Below are 22,115 nucleotides of genomic sequence, written 5' to 3' on the forward strand. Positions count from 1 at the left end.
CGTCGCATCAGAACCTTACGTGGCTCAATAGGATCTTTCGTCTAACAAAAAAGCTGCTTTATTTTCCTCTTTCATCAACAACTTCATGATTAAAAAGGTTGCATATTCCGCCACACTAGTACTGCTATAGTGTACTTCGTCACTGTCAGTGCGCGCTAGTGCGCAAGCGCGTTAGAGCGCAATGGAGTGACTCATACGGACCTTTGTAGTGATCGACTGTTTCATTTTATTTCCCACTGGCGAGCCAGAGTGCCGGTCATCTTAACAGCCACTGTGATGATCGCCGGCCGCCTGGTCTGTCGACCTGAGAGCAACTCTGATGTGGAGGTACCACTATTCTTCAACGGCGAGTGTGAGGTAAGTGAGCAGGCCCTGAATTTCGCTTCTAGCTTGGTTGACTAATTCGGATCTCATATCCGCGCATTTCCTTCCTTACAGTGGTGGTTGTTGTCCGCCGTCAAAAAGCACATACTCGCGCTGTGGAATGGGCCAGAAATCAATCGGCAACTGGCAGCTATTTATCAAAAATCTACGATAGATTGAGGGCAGAAAATTGGGACTCTTGACAGCACAAAACAAGGGGCGGTAAGAGAGCCTCAGTCCTCGAGTATCTGTCAAGAGTGCTGAGGTTCTACTTCTGCCTGTTGGTGAATTAATTTTGCGATTCATCAGGAAGTGCTTCTACTACACTGTCTTTAGTTCTCATTTTATTTTTCTGGTGAACATGGCGACACCGTGCTGCAGTGAACGTCATTATGCTGACCTTCAGAGGACAGCAGCGCCCAATGTCTCTCTTTCTGTCTCAGAAGAAGAATGACAAAAATTATCGAAAGATGTTGGTGCCTGCGGCCGAAATAAAAGTAAAAATAGTTGCAAAACATCGATAAAAAAGAATATAAAGAAAACAGCAAAAATTTCCATGTCAAGCATACGCAGCCAATAACTGAGATTATATGTATGTAGTTCAGTTCCCGCAAAGATGAGTGAGAATCGAACGTTTTGTTCCCAATGAACGATGGGGCAGAAAACCCAAAGGAGCGCAACATTGTGCCGGTAGCAACATATGCGGTACCAACATGGATGCGCCATGTCATCGAGGGAGCTCTGTTTAGCTCTGTGTGCATTAGAGATCGCGCTTTGTTTCCGGCAGTTTCCGCGTTTCGCACGCTTAATTCAAACCGTAACAAACACTTCCGCAGTAAAGCTACTCGCACTACAATCAGCTGTTTTTGGCCTTCACACAACAATACTTGTAATAGGACTTTCTACGCAGTAAATGGCATGGGAATATGTCAGAACTCGGATCTGGACTCCAGATGGTGACAGCAAGAGTTCGCAATTGACTAATATGGGGGATTGTGTGTTTAGGGATGTAGCTCAGTCGGGCCTCAGGTGTGTCTGATTTGTGGACCTTATTTAACATTTAAGTGGTGCTACAGTGTAGCAGTTGCCGGCAGAAATCCGCAAGACTAATTCCACTAGCAGCAGCCTGCATCAATCTCAACCTCAACACTCGCGCTCACCTGCTAGCCTGTAAGAATGTTCGGGCCCTACATGTTCTTAAACTGAAACGTTTTGTGTACCTCTCGGAGTTAGAGGCGATTCATCATAGCTCTCCAATCAGGTCACGACGTACAACGTACGCTTGCAACCTCCAAGCGACCGCCAACAAATTGCCTCAGTTTCAGGCTCACAACAGGTGTAAGCTCATTTTCTAACCTCATTCTCACTCTACGTGGGACAAGTTGAACAACACAATACAGCCGAACCTCGTTATAAGGAAAAGGTTCACAGCAAAATAATGAACATGACGAAGTAATGACGATTCCCCTTGGAAGCATGGTCAACACCGGCCATAAGGAAGCTACGACTATAACGAAGTAATCGTCTGACCTCTTCAACTTCGTTATAACGAGATCCAGCTGTATGTCAATATTCAGGTTCGAGGATTTGATGGCGACGTTATGGTAATTGTAATAGTGGTACTGTAATACGCAAACACCTGAACGCTTTTATGCATCCAGCAGCCAAGACTTAATCGATATGTAATCCCTTAAGCACGTTCAAGCCGACAGTTACAGAAGACGAAGGTGGCAGCTTTGCACCCTTTGCTAGCGCGGCACCCCTGAGTTTTTGCTCCGCTACCGACTAGTCGTGTGCGCATGCTCGTTGTTGCCGAGTAATTACTCTGCACCCTAAAGTGCGGGTCTCTTCGAAACAAATGCCACCAAACAAGCACAAAAGCTACTGCTGATTATTATCAATGCTCCTAGTACAAGCTTATTAACAGATGGCCTTGAAATTCCCAATGCTCTTAGAGTGCATCTTCAATAACATTTTTACTGTTCTTACAGTCAATACGCTGCTCGTGTTATGAAAACAATTCATGCGGAGAGCAGCAATTTTCTGGAAGGTGAGCGTAAGGCACGAAAAGTTTGAAACTTCTTTATGAACGACTCTAACAGAGCGACAGCACTGCCACAATTAGTTCCTAGGCAACCTCGCTACAGGCGCAGTTAAAGCGGACTCGAGTACTTATCGTGGGCTGGAACTTTTCCAGAAATAAAGATCTCCTTAGAAAAGCTTATGCCGCCTGTGCTGGCAATTTCTTGAAGCACTACGGGAAACTTTCTTTGGTTCTAGAACAAAGTCAATAAACAGTTTAAGCTTAGAAATTCTTGTACCGTTTTTACTGCTCCACACAGCGAATTCTTACCCGAGAATTTGTTGAACATAAAATAAAGAAACGCGCTCTGGGCTGAAAAATGAAAACCAAGCGGCCGGCGGAGCGACACTTGCACAAAAGGAGGAAGAAATCTAAGCCTGGAATTGCACTGAACACAAGTGAGAGATCGAGAGAGTGGTCGTCGAAGCTAGATTTATAAAAGCGGATTAAGAGATTAACGCATCAAAGTCGTTATTTGCTCATTGGCACGCGAACCGAGAGATTATAAACCACACTTAAATCCTGACGAGATTATACTACTTTCACACTAGCAAATTTAGTGTCTTTCGAATCGAATAGCATTTACATTAATACCATTAATCGGCTGCCGCACGGGAAATTTTGATGTCATCAGATTGGAATGACATTCGCCCTTGAATGAGGTTAGGGAGCTAATTCGCTTTTTATCTCGAACCGAATAAATATTCTAGACACCAGATACGCAGCAGAAACAAGCGATACGAAAAAAAAATATGCGCACCGCTGAAGGCAAAAGCTGTATTTATATAGCTATGCTAAAAATATAAATCTTGGTATGAAACTATTCGCATTAAAGGTTGTCGTGGATAGCTATTACTCTTGGTCTCAGCAGCAGCCAATGGCAGCGGCCGAGCGTGAAGCGCGGCCCTACACGCGACCGTCAATAATTTCTGGTTGAGTGTTTCTTCTTGGTTGGCGTTGCATGTACGTTTAACTAGGAATTACTTAAAGCTGTAACTTAGCCCTTAACCTTTCGGATGTCGATTTCATGCTCGGCCGTGTAAGCCATTTATTTGTTTGCATTTATCGGCATTGTGGTTGACTTTGTACTTGGCTTTAGATGGCTAAAGTGCTACACAGTTGCCGGATATAATATTTGAAGTCTATAATGTGTTAGCGCTCGCTTTGAGAGCACTAGGCAACAATTTCAAACACGTTTTATTCTCACTGATCTCTCTTCATTACACTTATTTTGTTTTTCACTCATCGACACTCCCACCATTTTCGAATTACATTATTTGTTACTATGTTGCATCGAAGATGCTGCTGCTGCTGCTGCTGCTGATGAAAAGCATCGAAAGCGACTGAATGACATTCGATGCATCGAATGTCATTCGATTCGAATGACATTTAATTTAGAAAAGTGAGGGTGAGAAACGCTGCATTAAGTACTCAGACGGCAGCTTCGCGGGGTACGTGGGTTCAAGGAAAGCGCAATACCTTTAGAGAGAGAGAAAAAAAAACAGTATTGAATACCTTCCCGCAATTGCATATTCTACAGACACCACTCGCAAAATAAAAGCACGGAAAAAGAAAACGTTCCCTTCAACATCAACGCCTGCGCTGAACAGTGTCCGCCACTAAAATTGCGAGATTTAGCTTTTATTTTGTGCTAATTAGATGCGTCATTCCCGCATACCGCAATGACTGATTGGCACGGCATCCTGCGTCTCTGCGCAGTAGCAACCACCGCAGTTATCTTAAAGCCGCCAGCACTGACATGGAACTGAAGTCGCATTACGGCAGGGCCATGGATGTAGCCGAATCACAGTGCCGTTCTCTGAACGCCGCACGTATGCGGGAGGCCGGAGCAATAAACGTGCTGCGCGTAGAACAGACTACCACGGCCGCTCAATGGCAACGCACTTGGTGCCATTGAGCGGCCGTGAGAGTACAAACGTTCACTGGACGCTGCCCGTAAGCGTAACGCCCTAATTGATGCTCCTGTCCGTGACAACACATTTCACACCATAAGTGCTCTTTGTAGACCTCCCAAACGAAACACACAATAGCCACATACTCACGCGCAGCAGCAGCATTCAAAACTAATGCACCAATTTCTTAAGTGTAAGAGGACCAGCTAACAGAGATAATCCTTATTAACACGGTAGTAATTGCCATTAATTTTCATTTTAGATGAAGGAAGAAGGTGAGCGAGTGACTGAATATGTATTAATATGGGCGGGGTGGCACAAATGCTTAGAGTTAAAGGAGGGTGGGAAGTGGGGAGTTACAGAAGGCGCAAAAGGCCCGACTAATGGGTGAAAGCCAGGGGCGAGGCTAGCACCGTCCATGAGGAGGTTTGACAATCCGCCCAGCCGAATCCAGGCATCGTAGGTCGGCCTTAGAGTACGGTCGAGGTGGCGGTCTCTTTGTCCGACGTGTGCCCGGCACTTCCAGATCAGATGGAATGCAGAGAGCCTCCCAATGAGACCGTAGTCCAGGAAGGAGAGTGCCAGCGCGGGCTCAGCCGTTGGGTTTGGTTCTGGGACCGGGTGTAAGGGTACGGCGCCTCTTCATCAGCGTTTGAAGCAGGAAAAAAGGGTGCGACTGTTGGATCTTAGCAAACAAAACAAAGTTGCCTTTACTGCAATAGCATTGGGAGCCCCGCCACGGAAAAAATCGGAACTGGCTATCAAATTCTCTGAATGATCGAAAAAAAAATGACGTCACGTGTTGCTATGACATCACATGGTCACTTAATTCCCATTGGCTTAGACATCTCCCGATGGCAACGTCATAAACCAAGGGAAACGGTACTGGCTTCCCGGAAGGCTTGCCACCTGCCATAGGCAGTTGGCAGGTGCGCCGGTTACCTGACATTACCAAGCAAGTCGGCGGGCTCGGCGGCAGTTGGAAGAAGCGCTTGGTGGTGTGCAGACGTGTCTAGACAGCTCCGCGTGTCAGGCTGGAATGGCACAAGAACCAACGGCGCTCATGTGTGCTGTGGTAGAAAATCTCGTCAGCGAAGAGTGGGCGACCGTCACGCGGGAGAATGTCACTGAACATGGAGTATCGACAACTGCACAGGCTCAGCATGTTCGGCGAGCAGCAATGACGGACGGGAGGAAAGAGACATGTCGCTAAAGAGGGAGTATTAACAGCTGCACAGGCTCAGCATATTCAGCGAGCAGCAAAGACGGAGGGGAGGAAATAGACGTCGCTGAAGATGGAGTATCGACAGCTGCACAGGCTCAGCATATTCGGCGAGCAGCAATGACGGAGAGGAGGAAACAGACATGCCGCTGAAGATGGAGTATAGACAGCTGCACAGGCTCAGCATATTCAGCGAGCAGCAAAGACGGAGGGGAGGAAATAGACATGTCGCTGAAGATGGAGTATCGACAGCTGCACAGGCTCAGCATATTCGGCGAGCAGCAATGACGGAGAGGAGAAAACAGACATGTCGCCGAAGAGGGAGTATTGACAGCTGCACAGGCTCAGCATATTCGGCGAGCGGCAATGACGGAGGGGAGGAAACAGACATGTCGCTGAAGATGGAGTATCCACAGCTGCACAGTCTCAGCATATTCGGCGAGCAGCAATGACGGAGGGGAGGAAACAGACATGTCGCTGAAGATGGAATATCCACAGCTGCACAGGCTCAGCATATTCGGCGAGCAGCAATGACGGAGGGGAGAAAACAGACATGTCGCTTAAGAGGGAGAATCGACACCTGCACAGGCTCAGCATATTCGGCGAGCAGCAATGACGGAGAGGAGGAAACAGACATGTCGCTGAAGAACGACAGCTGCACAGGCTCAGCATATTCGGCGAGCAGCAATGACGGAGGGAAGGAAACAGACATGTCGCCGAAGAGGGAGTATCGACAGCTGCACAGGCTCAGCATATTCGGCAGCAGCAGTGACGGAGGGGAGGAAACAGACATGTCGCTGAAGAGGGAGAATCGACACCTGCACAGGCTCAGCATATTCGGCGAGCAGCAATGACGGAGAGGAGGAAACAGACATGTCGCTTAAGAGGGAGTATCGACACCTGCACAGGCTCAGCATGTTCGGCGAGCAGCAATGACGGAGGGAAGGAAACAGACATGTCGCTGAAGATGGAGTATCCACAGCTGCACAGGCTCAGCATATTCGGCGAGCAGCAATGACGGAGGGGAGGAAACAGACATGTCGCTTAAGAGGGAGTATCGACACCTGCACAGGCTCAGCATGTTCGGCGAGCAGCAATGACGGAGAGGAGGAAACAGACATGTCGCTGAAGATAGAGTTTCGGCTGCTGCAAAGACAATTTGGCAAGTAGCATGGATGGAAGAGAAGAAGCAGAGTTGTCGGTGAACACGGAGTATCGGCAGCTGCACCGCAATTTGGCAAGCAGCATTGCCGTATGGGCAGAAGCAGGGAAGTTGCTGAAGATGGAGTATCGGATGCTGCATAGACAATTTGGCAAGCAGCATTGAGGGGGAACAAGCAGAGGTGCCGCTGAAGACGGAGTATTGGTAGCTGCACATGCAATTTGGCAATCAGAATTGATGGAGGGAAATAAACAGGGATGTCGCTGAAGACACAGATTCGTCAGCTGCGCAGGTAATTTGGCAAGCAGAATTGATGGACGAAAATAAGCAGGGATGTCGCTCAAGACGGAGTATCGTCAGCTGCACAGGCAATTTGGCAAACAGAATTGATGGAGGAGAAGAAGCAGGGATGTCGCTGAAGACAGAGTATCGGCTGCAGAATAGGCAATTTGGCGAGCAGCATAGAGGTGGAACAAGCACAACAGAGGTGTCGCTGAAGACGGAGTATCGGTAGCTGCACAGGCCATTTGGAAAGCAGCGTTGACCGATGGGAAGAAGCTGATATGTCGCTGAAGACGGAGTATCGTCAGCTGCACAGGTAATTTGGCAAGCAGAGTTGATGGAGGAGAAGAGGCAGGGATGTCGCCGAAGGCGGAGTATCGGCTGCAGGATAAGCAATTTGGCAAGCTGCATTGAGGGAGAACTAGCAGACGTGCCGCTGAAGACGGAGTATTGGTAGCTGCACCAAGCAATTTGGAAAGCAGCGTTGACCGATGGGAAGAAGCTGATATGTCGCTGAAGACGGAGTATCGTCAGCTGCACAGGTAATTTGGCAAGCAGAATTGATGGAGAAAAATAAGCACGGATGTTGCTGAAGACGGAGTATCGTGAGCTGCACAGGCAATTTGGCAAGCAGAATTGGTGGAGGAGAAAAAGCAGGGATGTCGCTGAAGATGGAGTGTCTGCTGTAGCATAGGCAATTTGGCAAGAAGAATTCATGGAGGAAAATAAGCAGGGATGTCCTTGAAGACAGAGAATCGTCAGCTGCACAGGCAATTTGGCAAGCAGAATTGATGTAGGAGAAGACGCAGAAATGTCGCTGAGGACGGAGTGTCGACTACAGCATAGGCAATTTGGCAAGCAGCGTTGACGGAGGGAAAGAAGCAGGTAAGTCGCTGAAGACGGAGTATCGGCTGCAGCATAGGCAATTTGGCAAGCAGTATTGAGGGAGAACAAGCAGAGGTGTCGCTGAAGACGGAGTATCGGTAGCTGCACAGGCAATTTGGAAAGCAGCGTTGATCGAGGGGAAGAAGCAGAGATGTCGCTGAAGAAGGAGTATCGTCAGGTGCACAGGCAATTTGGCAAGCAGAATTGATGGAGGAGAAGAGGCAGGGATGTCGCCGAAGGCGGAGTATCGGCTGCAGGATAAGCAATTTGGCAAGCAGCATTGAGGGAGAACTAGCAGACGTGTCGCTGAAGACGGAGTATTGGTAGCTGAACCAAGCAATTTGGCAAGAGAATTGATGAAGGAAAATAAGCAGGGATGTCGCTGAAGACGGAGTGTCGATTGCAGCATAGGCAATTTGGCAAGCAGCGTTGACGGAGGAGAAGAAGCAGGAATGTCGCTGGAAACGAAGTATCGGCAGCGGCACAAGTAATTTGGCAAGCAGAATTGATGGAGGAAAATAAGCAGGGATGTCGCTGAAGACGGAGTGTTGGCAGCTGCACATGCAATGTCGCAAGCAGCAGTGACGGAGGGGAAGAAGCAGAGATCTAGCTGAAGGCGGAGTATAGGCCGCTGCACAGGCTCAGCATATTTGGCGAGCAGCAATGACGGAGAGGAGGAGCAGAAATCTCGCTGAAGATGGAGCATTGACTACTGCACAGGCAATTTTGCAAACAGCATTGATGGAGGAGAAGAAGCAAGGATGTCGCTGAAGACGAAGTATCAGCAGCTGCACAGGCTCAGCGTATTCGGCGAGCAGCAATGACGGATGGAAGAAGCAGAGATCTCGCTGAAGATGGAGTATCGGCTGCGGTGTAGGCAATTTGGCAAGCAGCAATGGCAGAGGGGAAGTAGCAGAGATTTCGTTGAAGATGAAGTATCGGTGGCTGCGCGGGCTTAACATATTCTGCTTGCAGCATTGATGGAGGAGAAGAAGCAGGCTGAGTGGACTTCAGACTTTAATACTATTGCATTCTCTACACATAGTACAATACGGTGTCCCCTGAATTTGCTCTCTTGTGCAGGTATAAGCGCCCCACGAGACGCATTCAGGGTGTCCTGCCTGATTATGCTCGTTTGAATAGCGTGAAGATTGGTTTTGGATTTCAGGAAAGGAAAGACGCAGTAGCAGTCTCACTCTGGACACCTCAACCGCGCTGTGAGGGAAGGCATGAAGGAGAGATAGCTGAGTAATCGCTGATGCTCTTCAGAAAAACCGCACTTATCGCCAAGTAATACTTTTTTATCATGTAACAGTTAGCACAAATTTTTTAGGAAAATCACGGAATACCTTTTTGAGAAGGCCATGATTTGTTGTGTCGTCGAATATGGCTGGTTTCAAAAACATGCTACTTGTACTTATCCTTGCTAGCGCAAGATGTAATTTAGCCGGCTGCTTAGTGCGTTTGTTGAGGAACCTAATGAATTGCGTTCGTAAATTCCTGGAATGACGGCCGCGTCTTCTCGAGGAAGGAAAAAAACAGCTCATTAGCTGGAAGATGCTCCTGTATTGCCGCTTCAAGGTTGTAGGAAGGGGCGCCCCAAAAGAGTAAAGAAACAATGATCGCAGTGACTTGGAGGTCTCTTTCAATTACTTATAGTACAAATTTACTGAGACAAAAGATACAAGCTTCAGCGAGGTGTTGCTTCAGTTGGCATTTGTTTTTATTATTTTATATCACTTTGAGAATACCTCGCAGAGATCTCCAGCGTTGAGTGTTGAGTGTGCTTTCTTGGTGTTTCGCGAAACGTTCTGCTGTAGTATAACTACGTTTTTTTTTATTGCCTTGGCTGTAACAAAATTCGCTCTGTGCCCACGAAATCGCCCAGGATGGAGAAATCATTCACTAGCTGGTATGTTAAATTAATGCTTGCCAAAATAATGAAAAATATAGGATTTATTTATGTCGTCAGTCAAGCCTTAGAGAAATCAAAAGAATAAGACAAGACGCCTCTTTATATGCTTTCATACACTGAAAATAAAGGAAAAAAAGGCCAGCAGTCGTTGTGTCATCGGGATACCAAGGCGTAGAAGGAATAAGCGTAATTTAGATTTTAAATATGTTAAATGACGGCGCGCGGATCCTGGTACAATAGAAAAGGAGAGAAAAAATTCAATTTCAAAGGGTTGCAAGGCAAGGAAGCGATTTCTTCATTCCTGCTCACTGCATGTGTACAAGAGGTATTCGGAGCTGGTTGTTAGGAATACACCGCTGTAGAGATTGACGGAGAATGCCTCAGCGCCCCGAGATTCACCGACAATGCCCTCCTCCAAGACAATTCAGGGATGAATTGCAGCAAATAATCGGGGGCCTAGAAACGCATAGCGCAAACGTAGACTAAACAAACACATGAGATAAACCAGAAACATTTTCATTAGTGAAGCAACGGGGAAACGATTTTAGACAGGTAATGAAGCATTGTACGTAAATGAGAGAGAGAGAGAGATAAAAGGGAAGCGGGAAGGCAGGGATGTTAACCAGAAGGATTTTCAGGTTGGCTGCTCTCCACTGGGGATAAGGGATGTTTGGATTCAGAAGCAAGTCGCCCTCAGGAAGAAAAACAGTGCTTTGTACGCATTGTGGACAGTCGATTGCAGTGACCATGGTACCAGGATCTGGTCCTCTGTTACGGCAAGAACCAAGGCGGTCAAGAACACAACGCAGCGTATGTCTTTCGGTCGCAAAAGCAGGGAACTCACACAGGAGATGTACAATTTTCTCCTCGCAGCCACGTCTTTCCCAACCAGGCTGGCTGCCATCCCAAGCCGGAACGCGTATTCCTTTGTAAATACAACACCGAGCCATAGACGGCAAAGCAATGCTACTTCGCGACGCGGTACATAATGAGGAAGACGAAGGCGCAGTCCAGGGTCCAATGTCCTGAGGCGACGGTTGAAAAACTGGCTACTGTTCCACGCGAAAAGTGGGAGCTTCAGCACCAACCGGCGTAACTCACACGCTGCGTCTACTTTTGATATAGGAATACAGACTTGAAGTCCGACATAGTGGGCAGATCGGGCAGCCTCGTCCGCGCGGTTGTTTCTCCTGATACCGCAGTGTCTGGCTGTCATTGAAAAATGATATCATGATCTTCAGATATGGCGTAGTGGTACACCTCGCGAATCCCTGCAACCAGTTGTTCCGTTCATGTGAACCGAGGCGTAGAAAACAGGAGAGGGCTGAGTCGGGCTGGTTGGTTCATGTTGAACGGTACGACAAAACAGAGCTGACGGACGGGAGAGAAGAGGGGACAGACACATGCGCTTTGAGAGAAACTTGCAGGCCAGGAGAGCTGCTATGGCGTCAGTGAAAACTGGCCATTCATGTGAAGGTTTCATGTGGTGGACGTAATTGGAAGCTTTGGCCCTTTACCCTTTGTCCTCATTTGGACCCTATCTACCGGCCATTACATCGAATAAGAACAAATCAGAGCTGGTTTCTTGCCGTGCTGATGGATGGCGCCACGGGATCTGTGTTTTAGGGCTCGCGCGCATTGCATAATCAGAGCAACTCACGCGACGCATCGCCTCGCTTATTAAGTGCCATTAGGACTGCGTATGCGACTTTTGGGCTGCAGGGTAAAAACATAATCTCCTTCGCGCCGCGCAATAGCTTCTCCCTCCAAGGGACCACGAAGACACTGTTGTTGACCCCACCTGGGTGGCGTGAACTGAAATTTTCGTTTCGCCAAAGTTAATTTAGGTGCGATTCCGTGTTCTTCCTCCGTCATGGCGCCAATAAGGTCACCCGCGGCGAGCCGAGAACGACAGCTAAAAGAATTTCATGCTTAAAACAACAATTTTGGTCCATTTTGTCTGCCTTTCACTGGGAGCGGGAGACCTTTTTTGTTTCTAGTTGTCTGCTTTTATCCTACCGCCGGCTAGAGATGGCGCTACTAATACAGCTTTTGCCAGAATTGTGTTTCTCAGCCAGAATCGCCCCCGAAAATGCATACTCTGAATTCATTCCTACCTGTGAAACACGCAAGGGCCCCACCGGAAAGCCGCCTGAAATAAAACACATCGCCGTAGGCCGCACTGCAGAATCGCACGGAAGCTTTACTTCATCTCGGGCGTTCGCGTTTGTACTCCCGACGACTGTACGCAGCGTTCCGCCATGCTGTTCTCGTTTAAAACTACAAATAACAATGCCACAGTGCGAAAAATAGCACTGTCAATTTTTCCTGTAGTCTCAGCCTTTAACTTCATGCTGCTCATAAACCGTCCATTCCCAATGAGCCATGACCATGGGCTGGATTAAGAACAGCTCTCGGTTCCTTTCTACTACGGCTTGTCTACATAGTCGCCTAGTTGCCCGACATATTGTCAGGTGCGCCTGTCGTCTGCTACAGAGCCACTAAAACGGTTGTGCGAACAGTACTAATTTTATTTTAGGCGTTGAACACACCCAGCGCATTGAGATACATTCGAACTAAAGGATGATCTCGTTGCAGTTGGTCTTTAAAGTAGCCTTTGCATTTTATGCGACATCTAAGCGGCTCCATCAACTCATTAGGTTCAGTCGATACCTGTATTCACACACTGCCAATCGATCACGGCGGCTGTCGTCTGCAACCGCCATAATTTTCTTCATAAACGCACGATATGATGTGGTCCAGGTGGCGCAACAGGCCGAAATCATCTTTAACGCATGAGATTTTCAAACACGATGGCTTTTGCAGCGAGCTTCCGAAGGAGACATATACTTGTTACGTCTGTTTTATCTCAACTAGGGGAACAGCCTTGACCTTTTGCGTTGGCATCTCCAGCTCCTGTACAGTTCAGGTTTAGGTTTAGGGGGTTTAACGTCCCAAAGCGACTTAGGCTATGAGGGACGCCGTAGTGAAGGGCTCCGGAAATTTCGACCACCTGGGGTTCTTTTACGTGCACTGACATCGCACAGCACACGGGCCTCTAGAATTTCGCCTCCATCCAAATTAGACCGCCGCAGCCGGGATCGAACCCGCGTCTTTCGCGCCGGCAGCCGAGCGCCATAACCACTCAGCCACCGCGGCGGCTCCTCTACAGTTCACTGACAAATATGGCTGTAATGTTTGTCAAGAGCCGTGAACTTGTATATTACTTAGTGGACTATGGTTCTTGCTTGTTTTGCCTAAACTGTCAGGTTTTGTTTGCCTTCTTTTCTTGCTCATTGCACAGTATTATTACGATGGAGTTTGCTTTTCTTTGACTCACTGAAAATCAAATCCAGTCTATACCCGTACTAGCGGCGTCAGCAGAACTAATGATTACGTACCGCCAGACAAAAAAAAAATCACGTGACGTTTATTGTATCGTATCAAGCACAGCAAGAAGGAACTCGGTACAGAAATGCGCGTCGGGTTTTCCTTCGTTTTTAAGAACGCGAAAACTATAACGCATGATTCGCAAACGCAACAGGAACATTCGCTATTTTATTTGCTGTATTCTCACCTTTCTCTGTCCTTCGTGAATAGCAGACCGCACTGAAGGTCAATGACGCGCAAGGGTTTTTATTCCTTCACATAGTTATAGAAAGCAGCATAAAAAAAGAGCCGAATTCTTCTTGTCAAAAAATTGACCCAATAGTAGGCAAAAGCATGTCCATTTCTTCTGAGAGGATTACCTAAGCAACAGATAGATTGATCACGCAATGTAGGTTTTACCAACTGCCACGTGCAGGCTCATGAGGCAACATATACCACATTGTTGAGTGCAGCAGCTTGCTTGCGTCAGTGTACAAGCATATGAAAAAAACAACAACCTGGAATTCTCGGTATTGATTTTGCAATACGGCCTGTAACGCGGACAGGACTATAAGATATACCGTAGAACTGGCCTTCAAGCACGATTCTGTGCTTTTAAGTTTTCAATATTAAATAAGCAGCCCTGATCTCTTTTCAACATTTTACCACTAGTCCTAAGCCGAGTCTTTATCTTTCGTTGAGTAATCGGTAGAAATAAAAAACAAAGCAAGAATACCTGAAAGAAAATGCTGGAGGTGAGCAAAAACTAATTTTCATGCCCGTAATGTTCCAAATATATCGATCACTTCGTGGCAGTTTTTGTACTCTTTTTTTCTGATGGCATCGGCTGGCTAATACATGAGGATGGCCATATTGGAGGGCTGAAGAATAATTTCTACCAAGCGCAATTTTTGAGTTTGTGGCACATCGTAATGTAATAGTGTTTTTCCATTTCGCCTTCATCTCGTTTGTAGAGACTTCGAACCCGCTACCTGAATCAGATAGCCTTGCTGTGCAGTCTATATCCCGAGTTAATCAGGCACCGCGGCGTGTTGCGTGATTTTAGATTCCATCGGCCTTGAGCTTCTGCTTTTCTCGGCTATCTTCACGCACGTGTCACCAAACCTTTCGCACTGAATGTGTGGCCCGCTTAGAGTGCTTTTTTGCGTGCACGACAAACTGCTTTCGCGCTGTCCACAGCAGGGAGGGCCGTGGATGCCTGGCTGCAGGACCACGTAGATCAGTTTGCAACAGTATCTTTTTTGTCAGAATGAAAGACAAAGTTGGAAAGGCATCGAATCCTGAAGCTCAAATTTAGAAGGCGTCGATATTGACAGGAATATCTTTCTCTAAGAAACTTTGTACGGATCCGTACAAATTCCGTACAAAATCCAGATTATTAGGCGCCTCGAGGCGCCTAATATTCTGGACTGCTTAATGCAGACATTGGAGGAATTAGACTGAAGCCTCGTCAATTCAACCGCCGTTAATTCTGAAATCCGGAAAATTCGGACTGCCGAAGCGGTCCCGTCCAGAGTCCATGTAAGTTCATTGCGTCCAACGCTCGTTAATACGGTCGGCGCCGTGCTCGCACCGATTAACCTTGGACGAGTTCCCGAGTTGGGGCCGGGTCGATGTATGATTGGTACGGCAACCCCTCAAGAACCTAAACTGCATATCTTCCGTGCACTCGTGACGTTCGTGCAATGGCAGGCACGCCGACGATCGTAACTCTCCCGTTGCGAGGCCGTAGAATAGTTCGGCAGCATAGTTTCGTTTTCTGAGCTCCGCCGTCAGCGCCGCTGATTGGCGTTTCGCTGGCCTGGTCGCATCTCCCTCGTGTTTCGCCGTTCTGGTGCCTGTGCGTTTCCATCACGCGTGGTCCTTCCGCTTTTCAGAGCAGCGAAACTGCGCAGTCGTCACGTGCTGGTTGCAGTTCTGCCGTGTGTGCGGAAGACCCTCCGAACATTCTATAGAGAAGGCTTCACGGCTACCGCGTCGCGCCAGCGTAGAGGGCGCGGAAGCCGGTGATACCACTTTGGAACTGTGTAATTATCGTTTGCACTGCCGAAGTGATGCACGCAGAAAAGCATTGCAGAGAGTCTTGAAAAATCTTCATTTCCGCGGAGTTTTAATCTCGAAAGTGGCAATTGCCCAATTTATCAGCAAGTATAAGTTATTTAGCATGATGTGGACTGTTTCTGCCAGTTTGCGGGACCTAATCGACAATTATACCTTCGGGTAATTCGTACGCTCGCATTTCTGTTCCTTGAAGTCCGAATTAAGAAGATTTTACGTTTTACTGTACGAGGGTGTTAGCCCTTGCTCTTATGCTGATGAAATGACCTGGTGGGCTCATTGTATTGTGCAAATGCGGAAGTTAATTTTCGAATGTAAACTCCACTTATACTTTTCGATTTAGCGTGCTGGCGCCGGTAGAACGGATTATTTGCAGGTTTAAGCAAAGTCAACGCCCCAGAATTCCCAAGATACCGTGCCACTGAGGCTAAACTATGACACCTGTAGTACCGCATTGTGTCTGCTGCTGTATGCTGTCGGACGGTACGGTCGAGGCGGCGACAGAGATGTGGAGCTGTACTTACTGCTGTTGCCAAACCAGAATCTTTCCCCGGAACTCGTATAAGCAGCTCGTTTCTTACTCTCAACCATTACTTCCCGAGCGAAAGCTTTTGAGATTTTCGGTCAACTCGGCAACAGCGTCTAAGACAGCCTGTCAGAAAGTGTGTTACGCGGCAACTTTTGCACTGGAGTATACGGGTAAAGAAGGCGACAGCGTGGAAAGAGCCACCACGTGTGTGTGTTGTAGTGAAGTGGTGTGGCTATAAGGAAAGTGAGAGCGCAGTAAGTACTGTCGGGATGTCTGAGGACACCAGAACCGCTCCGTGACAGAAGTGATGAAGGAAAGCTCGAAAAGAGGGAAGAAAGAAAGCGGTGTCGCAGTAGATGGCTTCGAATTAATTTCCACGAAACTGGGCTTCTTTTACGGGCGACAACATTGCACAGCACAGGGACATTTTCGCATTTCGCTGCGGCTGCCCCCACGGCCAAAATTTGATCTCTTGGTCTTAGGCTCAGCAGCCGAACGCCAGAGCCACTGTGGCGGGTTTTCGCTGTAGGCGGCAATGATGTCTCATGTAGATGAATCACTTCACTACCATCGCTGACCGAGGCTTCATGACGGGCGCCTCTGCTCCCGCCATTGCTAGTCGCGGCAGGAAATTTGCAGTGCAGATAAGCTTACAAAGGGAGACGCGCGTGGCCGCTTCGTAGCCTTGCCCCTGCCTGAAAGCATTTCCGGTAATGATTAATAAACTTTACCTGCCAAAGCAACCCTATAGACCACAAGGGTGTACGCTAGGTGAAGTGATTTCGCATTAATTCCTACTAGCGGGGGCTCTTTAACCTAAACCGGGACCTCAGTACATGATCACTTTGCCATTTCATCCTCATAGAAACTGGCCGCCGTAGGTGTGATCGTACCGCACTCCTCCTCAATTCGTGGACGACAGCCAAACGTCGGAGTCACTAAGTAATCACGGCGGATGAGGCAACTTTGCCTTTCTCTAAACCGTCATCATAAGTCGTTAGCGGAGATGAGTTCATTGCGGGACAGAAACCTTTTCCAGTGACCTCTAATTGTTTCTCTCTTAGGCCACCAGTGAATACAATATCGCAGTAGTTTCCCAAGCTAGTCACTTTCTTTTACTTTTACTCCTGGCTGCGCACAAATATGTTTTCTAGCCCCCCCCCCCATGTCCTCTTGTCCTCAGTGTCTAACTGATCATGGCCTAGATTAAACCGTTTCTGCAGTGTAGATTTCCCCTCTTTTTGAATTAGCTCGAGTATGAACAAGAAAAAAAAATCATGAATGAAGAGGTAGATTACATTTCAGATTTGGAAAGCGTACATTCACCAGTGTACAAACCATGAAGTTAATACCTAGAGATAAAAAAGCGAAAAAGAAAAGATATGGTGGAGAACGAACGAGTCTTGTGTCACAGATTTACGGACTCCACGGCTTAAGGAAAAAAAAAGAAAGAAAATAACCATTGACGGACGCTAATACGATATTTTAGCGAAGTGCACGACGTTCTACTCTGACGAACAGATCGAAACTAATTAGAGTCTGCCGTTCCCGTCCTCCTCTCCCGTCCCAGGCCGTCGCGTCCGTCGTCTTGCTGAGCGTGTGCGCCGGACTGATAGCACTCTGCCTTTTGCAACACGCTTACGAGCGAGCACTGAGGACATCGTTCGCGGAGTGCTGCTGCTGCTGCCGTTCGCGAAGGAGCATCACTCACGAATCGGCGGCGCACGGAACAAGCGACAAGGCACCGTGCCGTCGAAAGTGAGTTCTCAAGCGTGACAAACCAGCGAAAGTAAGTGGATCACGGGGAATGGCAAGTGAACTCAAGAAAAACGACAACCTAACAGGTGCTTCATGTCCGAGGCAGATCAGCGGCTGATAAAACGGCAGTGAACGGGAAAGTGCTTGAATAAATCATCGTGGAACAATTTATAAGCTTCACCGGCGATACAAGTTGTTTTCCGCCAAATATATACGCAGGCTCATCTCAGAGCTCCTTGACCACACCACTTTCGAAACTGCGCCTCAAAACCTTGCTGGTACGTCCCGGACACTTCGCGGAGATTACTATTATGTGGCGCCAGCTATGAGTGTCAAATGAAAACTGTCGCCGTCAATCAAAAACTTGAGAAAAGTTGAAATGTATCGCATGTATAAGCTCTTAATTTAACACTCTGGCTATAATATTTGTTACTATATATGGCCCGAATATTTGCTACTGCACTTGGTTCATTGGCTTTTTTTTTTACAGGCGCTAGCGCTTTTATCAACCATCTCGGAGTTGGTAACACGAACATAGTTTGGGTCACTGTCCACAGGCGTCGCCATAATCTGCTAACCTTCCAGTTTTGTCCCTATCAGCCAGCTGAATAATACATGGGTGCTATGGTAACTTTCGCAACTGGTATGACCAAAGAGCTCTCATTGTTGCTGTTGAAAATGTTTATTAGCTGAACTGAGCCCAAACCCTGGGGTCTGAGCCACTAATTCAATGGTCCATTCGTCGAAGCTGCTACGGCGGCCCTTTTTACGGGGCATTTCTGTCCCCCTGCGTTCAGGAGGGGCCTACCACTGGTGAAGTGTTGGGGAAGGGATGAGGGATATGGCTTTGTTTTTCAGGCAGGCCCATAGCATCTGGTAGAGATGCTATGAACTGAACCTTAAAGTTCAGTGTAGCAGGTGTGTTGTGATTTCGGGTTGTAAAGGACTTGGGTTGTATCCTTCTTAATGTTATATTTTTTCCCTTGCTTAATTCTTCCGGGAGTTTTGGAAATTCTGCTGATGTCTATGACGGCGCTTTCGGTAAGGCCTGATGCGAGCCATCATTTATGAAAAAAAGGGCAAAAACGTACGTGCTTTCCGTCTCATATATGTTATTTCTGATTAATAATTAACGATTATGCAATGTTTTATGCTAAGCGACGTATGTACAACTTGATATCTTAGTTCTCAAAATACAGTAAAAACGTTGCGGACGAACAATGCAAAGAATAACTCGTGGATTTTGTGCAATGATTCAGTCAGTGCTTCTTTAAAGAAATCGATGCAGGAGCTGTTTAGTCAATGTGTTTTTTCAATTGTCAGTCATTACGTCACAACTTACAGGTATCACTGACAGAACTGCAGAAGAATGAATAGAGAAAGGAGAGTTAGAAAATACAGCCAAATTGTGATGGAACTCGAGAGACTTGGAATAGAAGACATCCGCTTTGAATTATCGCGAGATGATTGTTGGACTCCTACAGAAGTTGTGTTCGTTAACGTGGGTTTTATTAATGTTAGACCGACTCCCCTTAGTCATTCAAGAGTGATGTAAGCATCGCGCAACGTAGCAAGAGTTTTGAAGGGAAAAGCTTCACTACGCTAAGTAAAACAGTCGTCGCGTAGGCAGAATGACCTTTAACAACCTTCAGCCCTACCACGTTAGCCGTGTATGACCATAGGTGGTACAATCATGGTGTCGAATCTCTGACCGCTGACCTTGACCCATGACCTTGAGTTGACCTTGAGTTGCCCTCTGACCTTTGACATTCGCTTACCTTTGACGTTAAGAACATGCGATGAGGCGATGTGAAGCCACGTGATGACATCCGATGAGGGTGTCGTAATACCATGTGATACCGCTTTGTAGCCACGTGGTCTTGTGGGTATATATAGAACGGCCGTCGCGAGCGTGTATTGGAGCTGTCATGGACGAGCCTCAAACGCTTAGCAAGCGCCCTTGCTTTCTGCTGAATTCCAGGGTTAGCCAAGTTAAGCCACTGCCAATTTTTTCTGCACAGCCGCTGCTGCATGTCTTCAGTACTGTTTTTCAGAGAAAGATATCCAATACGCATTGGGTGTGCCCACTGGTTTGGTGTCTTGTAGGCGCGACGGACTGAGCTCCAACGACTGCCAATCCGAGGATTCAGCCACCCCGAAAGGACGGGTGCGCTTCGACTTGTCACCTTCCGGACGAGTATCTTGGCCCGGCAAAAAGGATGACACCGCAGTGAGAACCTACGACCCCGAACATGACGTGCGGGGCCTCACGCTGTTGATAGCAACGCTCTTCTTTTCTGTGCTCATCGTGAGTTGCCACAATGTTTTCTCCACCGAGTATTGCACTTTCAATGCATTGCGCTGGTTCAAAGAAACCAAATAGCTCCCTGCATGAACCGGTTTGCCCCAGTCTTCGGTTTTGGCTATTTCTTTGATTTGGCAATTTCTACTAGTTAAGTGCACTGGAGGGATAGCTTTGCCTGCATGATTGTCGAAAGCGCACGTATTTTGGCATGATGTAGCCGAATTTCGTCGAGCCACAGCAGCAAGGGTAATCGCGTTTTCAAAATTCTAAAAACTTATGCGGCTATTATTAACAGCGGCTACAAATGTCTGATTGCAATCAGATACCTATCGGTGGTAGTTGAAAAGTTAACTATTAAAATTTAATTAATCAATTTACAAGCTAACAAGATTCGCCTGTTTTTTGACGTCCGCCACAACCGGCATTACTAAGCCACAGAAAGCTTCTCTTTACCTCAAAAACCTTGTGTTTAAATATCAGTGATAACCTTCCCTGAAACACCACTATATGAATATATCTTCTTTCTTGCCTGACCCACCGATAAGGCATAGAAAGCAAATTTTGCTCATGATGCTCCTTGATATGGTTTAGCTACATCGCCCATTACACTCTGTAAACTCCCTATCCTCGGGTCCTTGTTTAAGGAAGCTCAGTTTTTACAGGTCCCTAGCCGGGTAAGCAGATATGAAAGTAAAAGTCACGCAAATGGCACGTAATAAAGATATCCTGCGGCGAGTCCTGTTCGCTGTGCTTTGAGCATCAATCCCTGTCCTTCACCCTCACGATCTAAATCTCTTTGCTGAGCGTGCCCCATTTTTTTCAGGGAGCATGCGTTGCATTGCACGTGACGGTAGTCTTCGCGCGGCACCAGTTATTGCTTGCCTATCGAAGGTGCGAACGATTGTCTAATGATTTCTGGATTCACTTATGCTCTCTTTTATCGCAGGGCATCTTTGTGAGTTATGGACGGCTCTTTGTTGGACTACCGCACGGCGTCTTCAGGGCCCTTCAACTCGTCGATGCAACGTTGAGCTTTGGCCAGGTAAGCAGCGTGAATACGACGTCTGCTGCTTGTAAAACATTTCTATTTTCAAACGAGGCAAACGTGTGCAATGAATGCAATGAAGGGCAATAAATCTTTTCCACGTCGATGTCTTGCAATCCTCGTCGCTCATTAAGCTGGAAGATACTTTAATCTGGGCTTGCGAAAGTTTGCTGGGATTGACTAATAATCGAGGCAGTCAGCAGGTGAGGGCGAAAAAAAAAAGACAGCAGACAGCCAGCGCGTAAAAAATGTTTCTGAGATTTGTTTTAGCACATCTTTTTTTCTTTTTTCATTTCGCATTGCAATGACCAGAATGTTAAGTGACTTCAGCATTACGGAAATCGACATTTGGTTATAGGGCCATTAATGACAGTGACGGAATTGTAGCAAAATTCGAAGAGAAAACCAAATTGGGCAAAGCATTTGGAGATAATTGGGCTCTTTATTTTGCGCAAGCTTGAAACGACAGCAGAGACCATTCAGGACATGTACCCTTTTTGAACATGTTCTGATTATCTTCGGAAACGGCTGTCACTGGCTCTGGAAAGATTAATGTTGTGGTTATGTAGCTATAACATTAAAAAACCTTTGCTAAGTAGTTTCTTTATGCGCTTTTATGCCTCTTACATCGATTTACGAGAGATGTTCAATAAGTTTTGCGTTTCTGGCTTTAACCTTTTTTTCTTAAAGCGATGGCAAGGAGAAAGCTTTTGTTTAAATGAAAGTTCAAATTGTTGTCTTACATCTTAATATAGGTTTAATTACGTTTTAATATAGTTGTTACCAGCGGTAATGCAGTTCCCTCGCCAGTGCAGTAGACTGCATAAAGCCGAAGGATAGCGTGGATGGAAGCTGACGACACCAACGCCTCATTGCGTTGGTTGCTTCTTAGACGCGAAGCCTGTGGGCTTCAAATATTCGCTAAGTTTGAAGAACAACTAGATGTCCGATAGCCCGGGATACAATGTGGGTGAGGCAAGACAGCCGTTCCAATATTTCTGCGATAGAAGAAGGGTAGTGTCATGTAGGGGCAGGCAGTCCAGCACACAACTCTGTATCTTCTTCTTTACAACTTTTTTAATTGTCCTATTTACACATGGTATCTTTGTCTTCTTATGAGCCCTTACCGTTCATCCTTATCATTAAGGAATGATTTGTGCAAAATGATGTGATTGAAAATGGCACTTGCTCACCTGGGAGCAAAA

The 22,115-nt window shown here is 47.0% G+C and overlaps 1 protein-coding gene across 1 annotated transcript in view; it reads left to right on the top strand.

Moving 5' to 3' along the window:
• LOC144124121 (lysosomal cholesterol signaling protein-like) overlaps positions 1-22,115 on the top strand; it is a 96,600-nt gene that overhangs the window by 57,383 nt on the left and 17,102 nt on the right. The window contains exons 12-15 of the mRNA XM_077656783.1: positions 249-357; positions 17,373-17,560; positions 19,667-19,868; positions 20,812-20,907. Coding sequence (XP_077512909.1) covers positions 249-357; positions 17,373-17,560; positions 19,667-19,868; positions 20,812-20,907 — 595 coding nt within the window. The remainder of the gene's footprint in view (positions 1-248; positions 358-17,372; positions 17,561-19,666; positions 19,869-20,811; positions 20,908-22,115) is intronic.

This window comes from Amblyomma americanum, chromosome 3 (assembly GCF_052857255.1).
Source record: "Amblyomma americanum isolate KBUSLIRL-KWMA chromosome 3, ASM5285725v1, whole genome shotgun sequence".
Classification (NCBI taxonomy): Eukaryota; Metazoa; Arthropoda; class Arachnida; order Ixodida; family Ixodidae; genus Amblyomma; species Amblyomma americanum.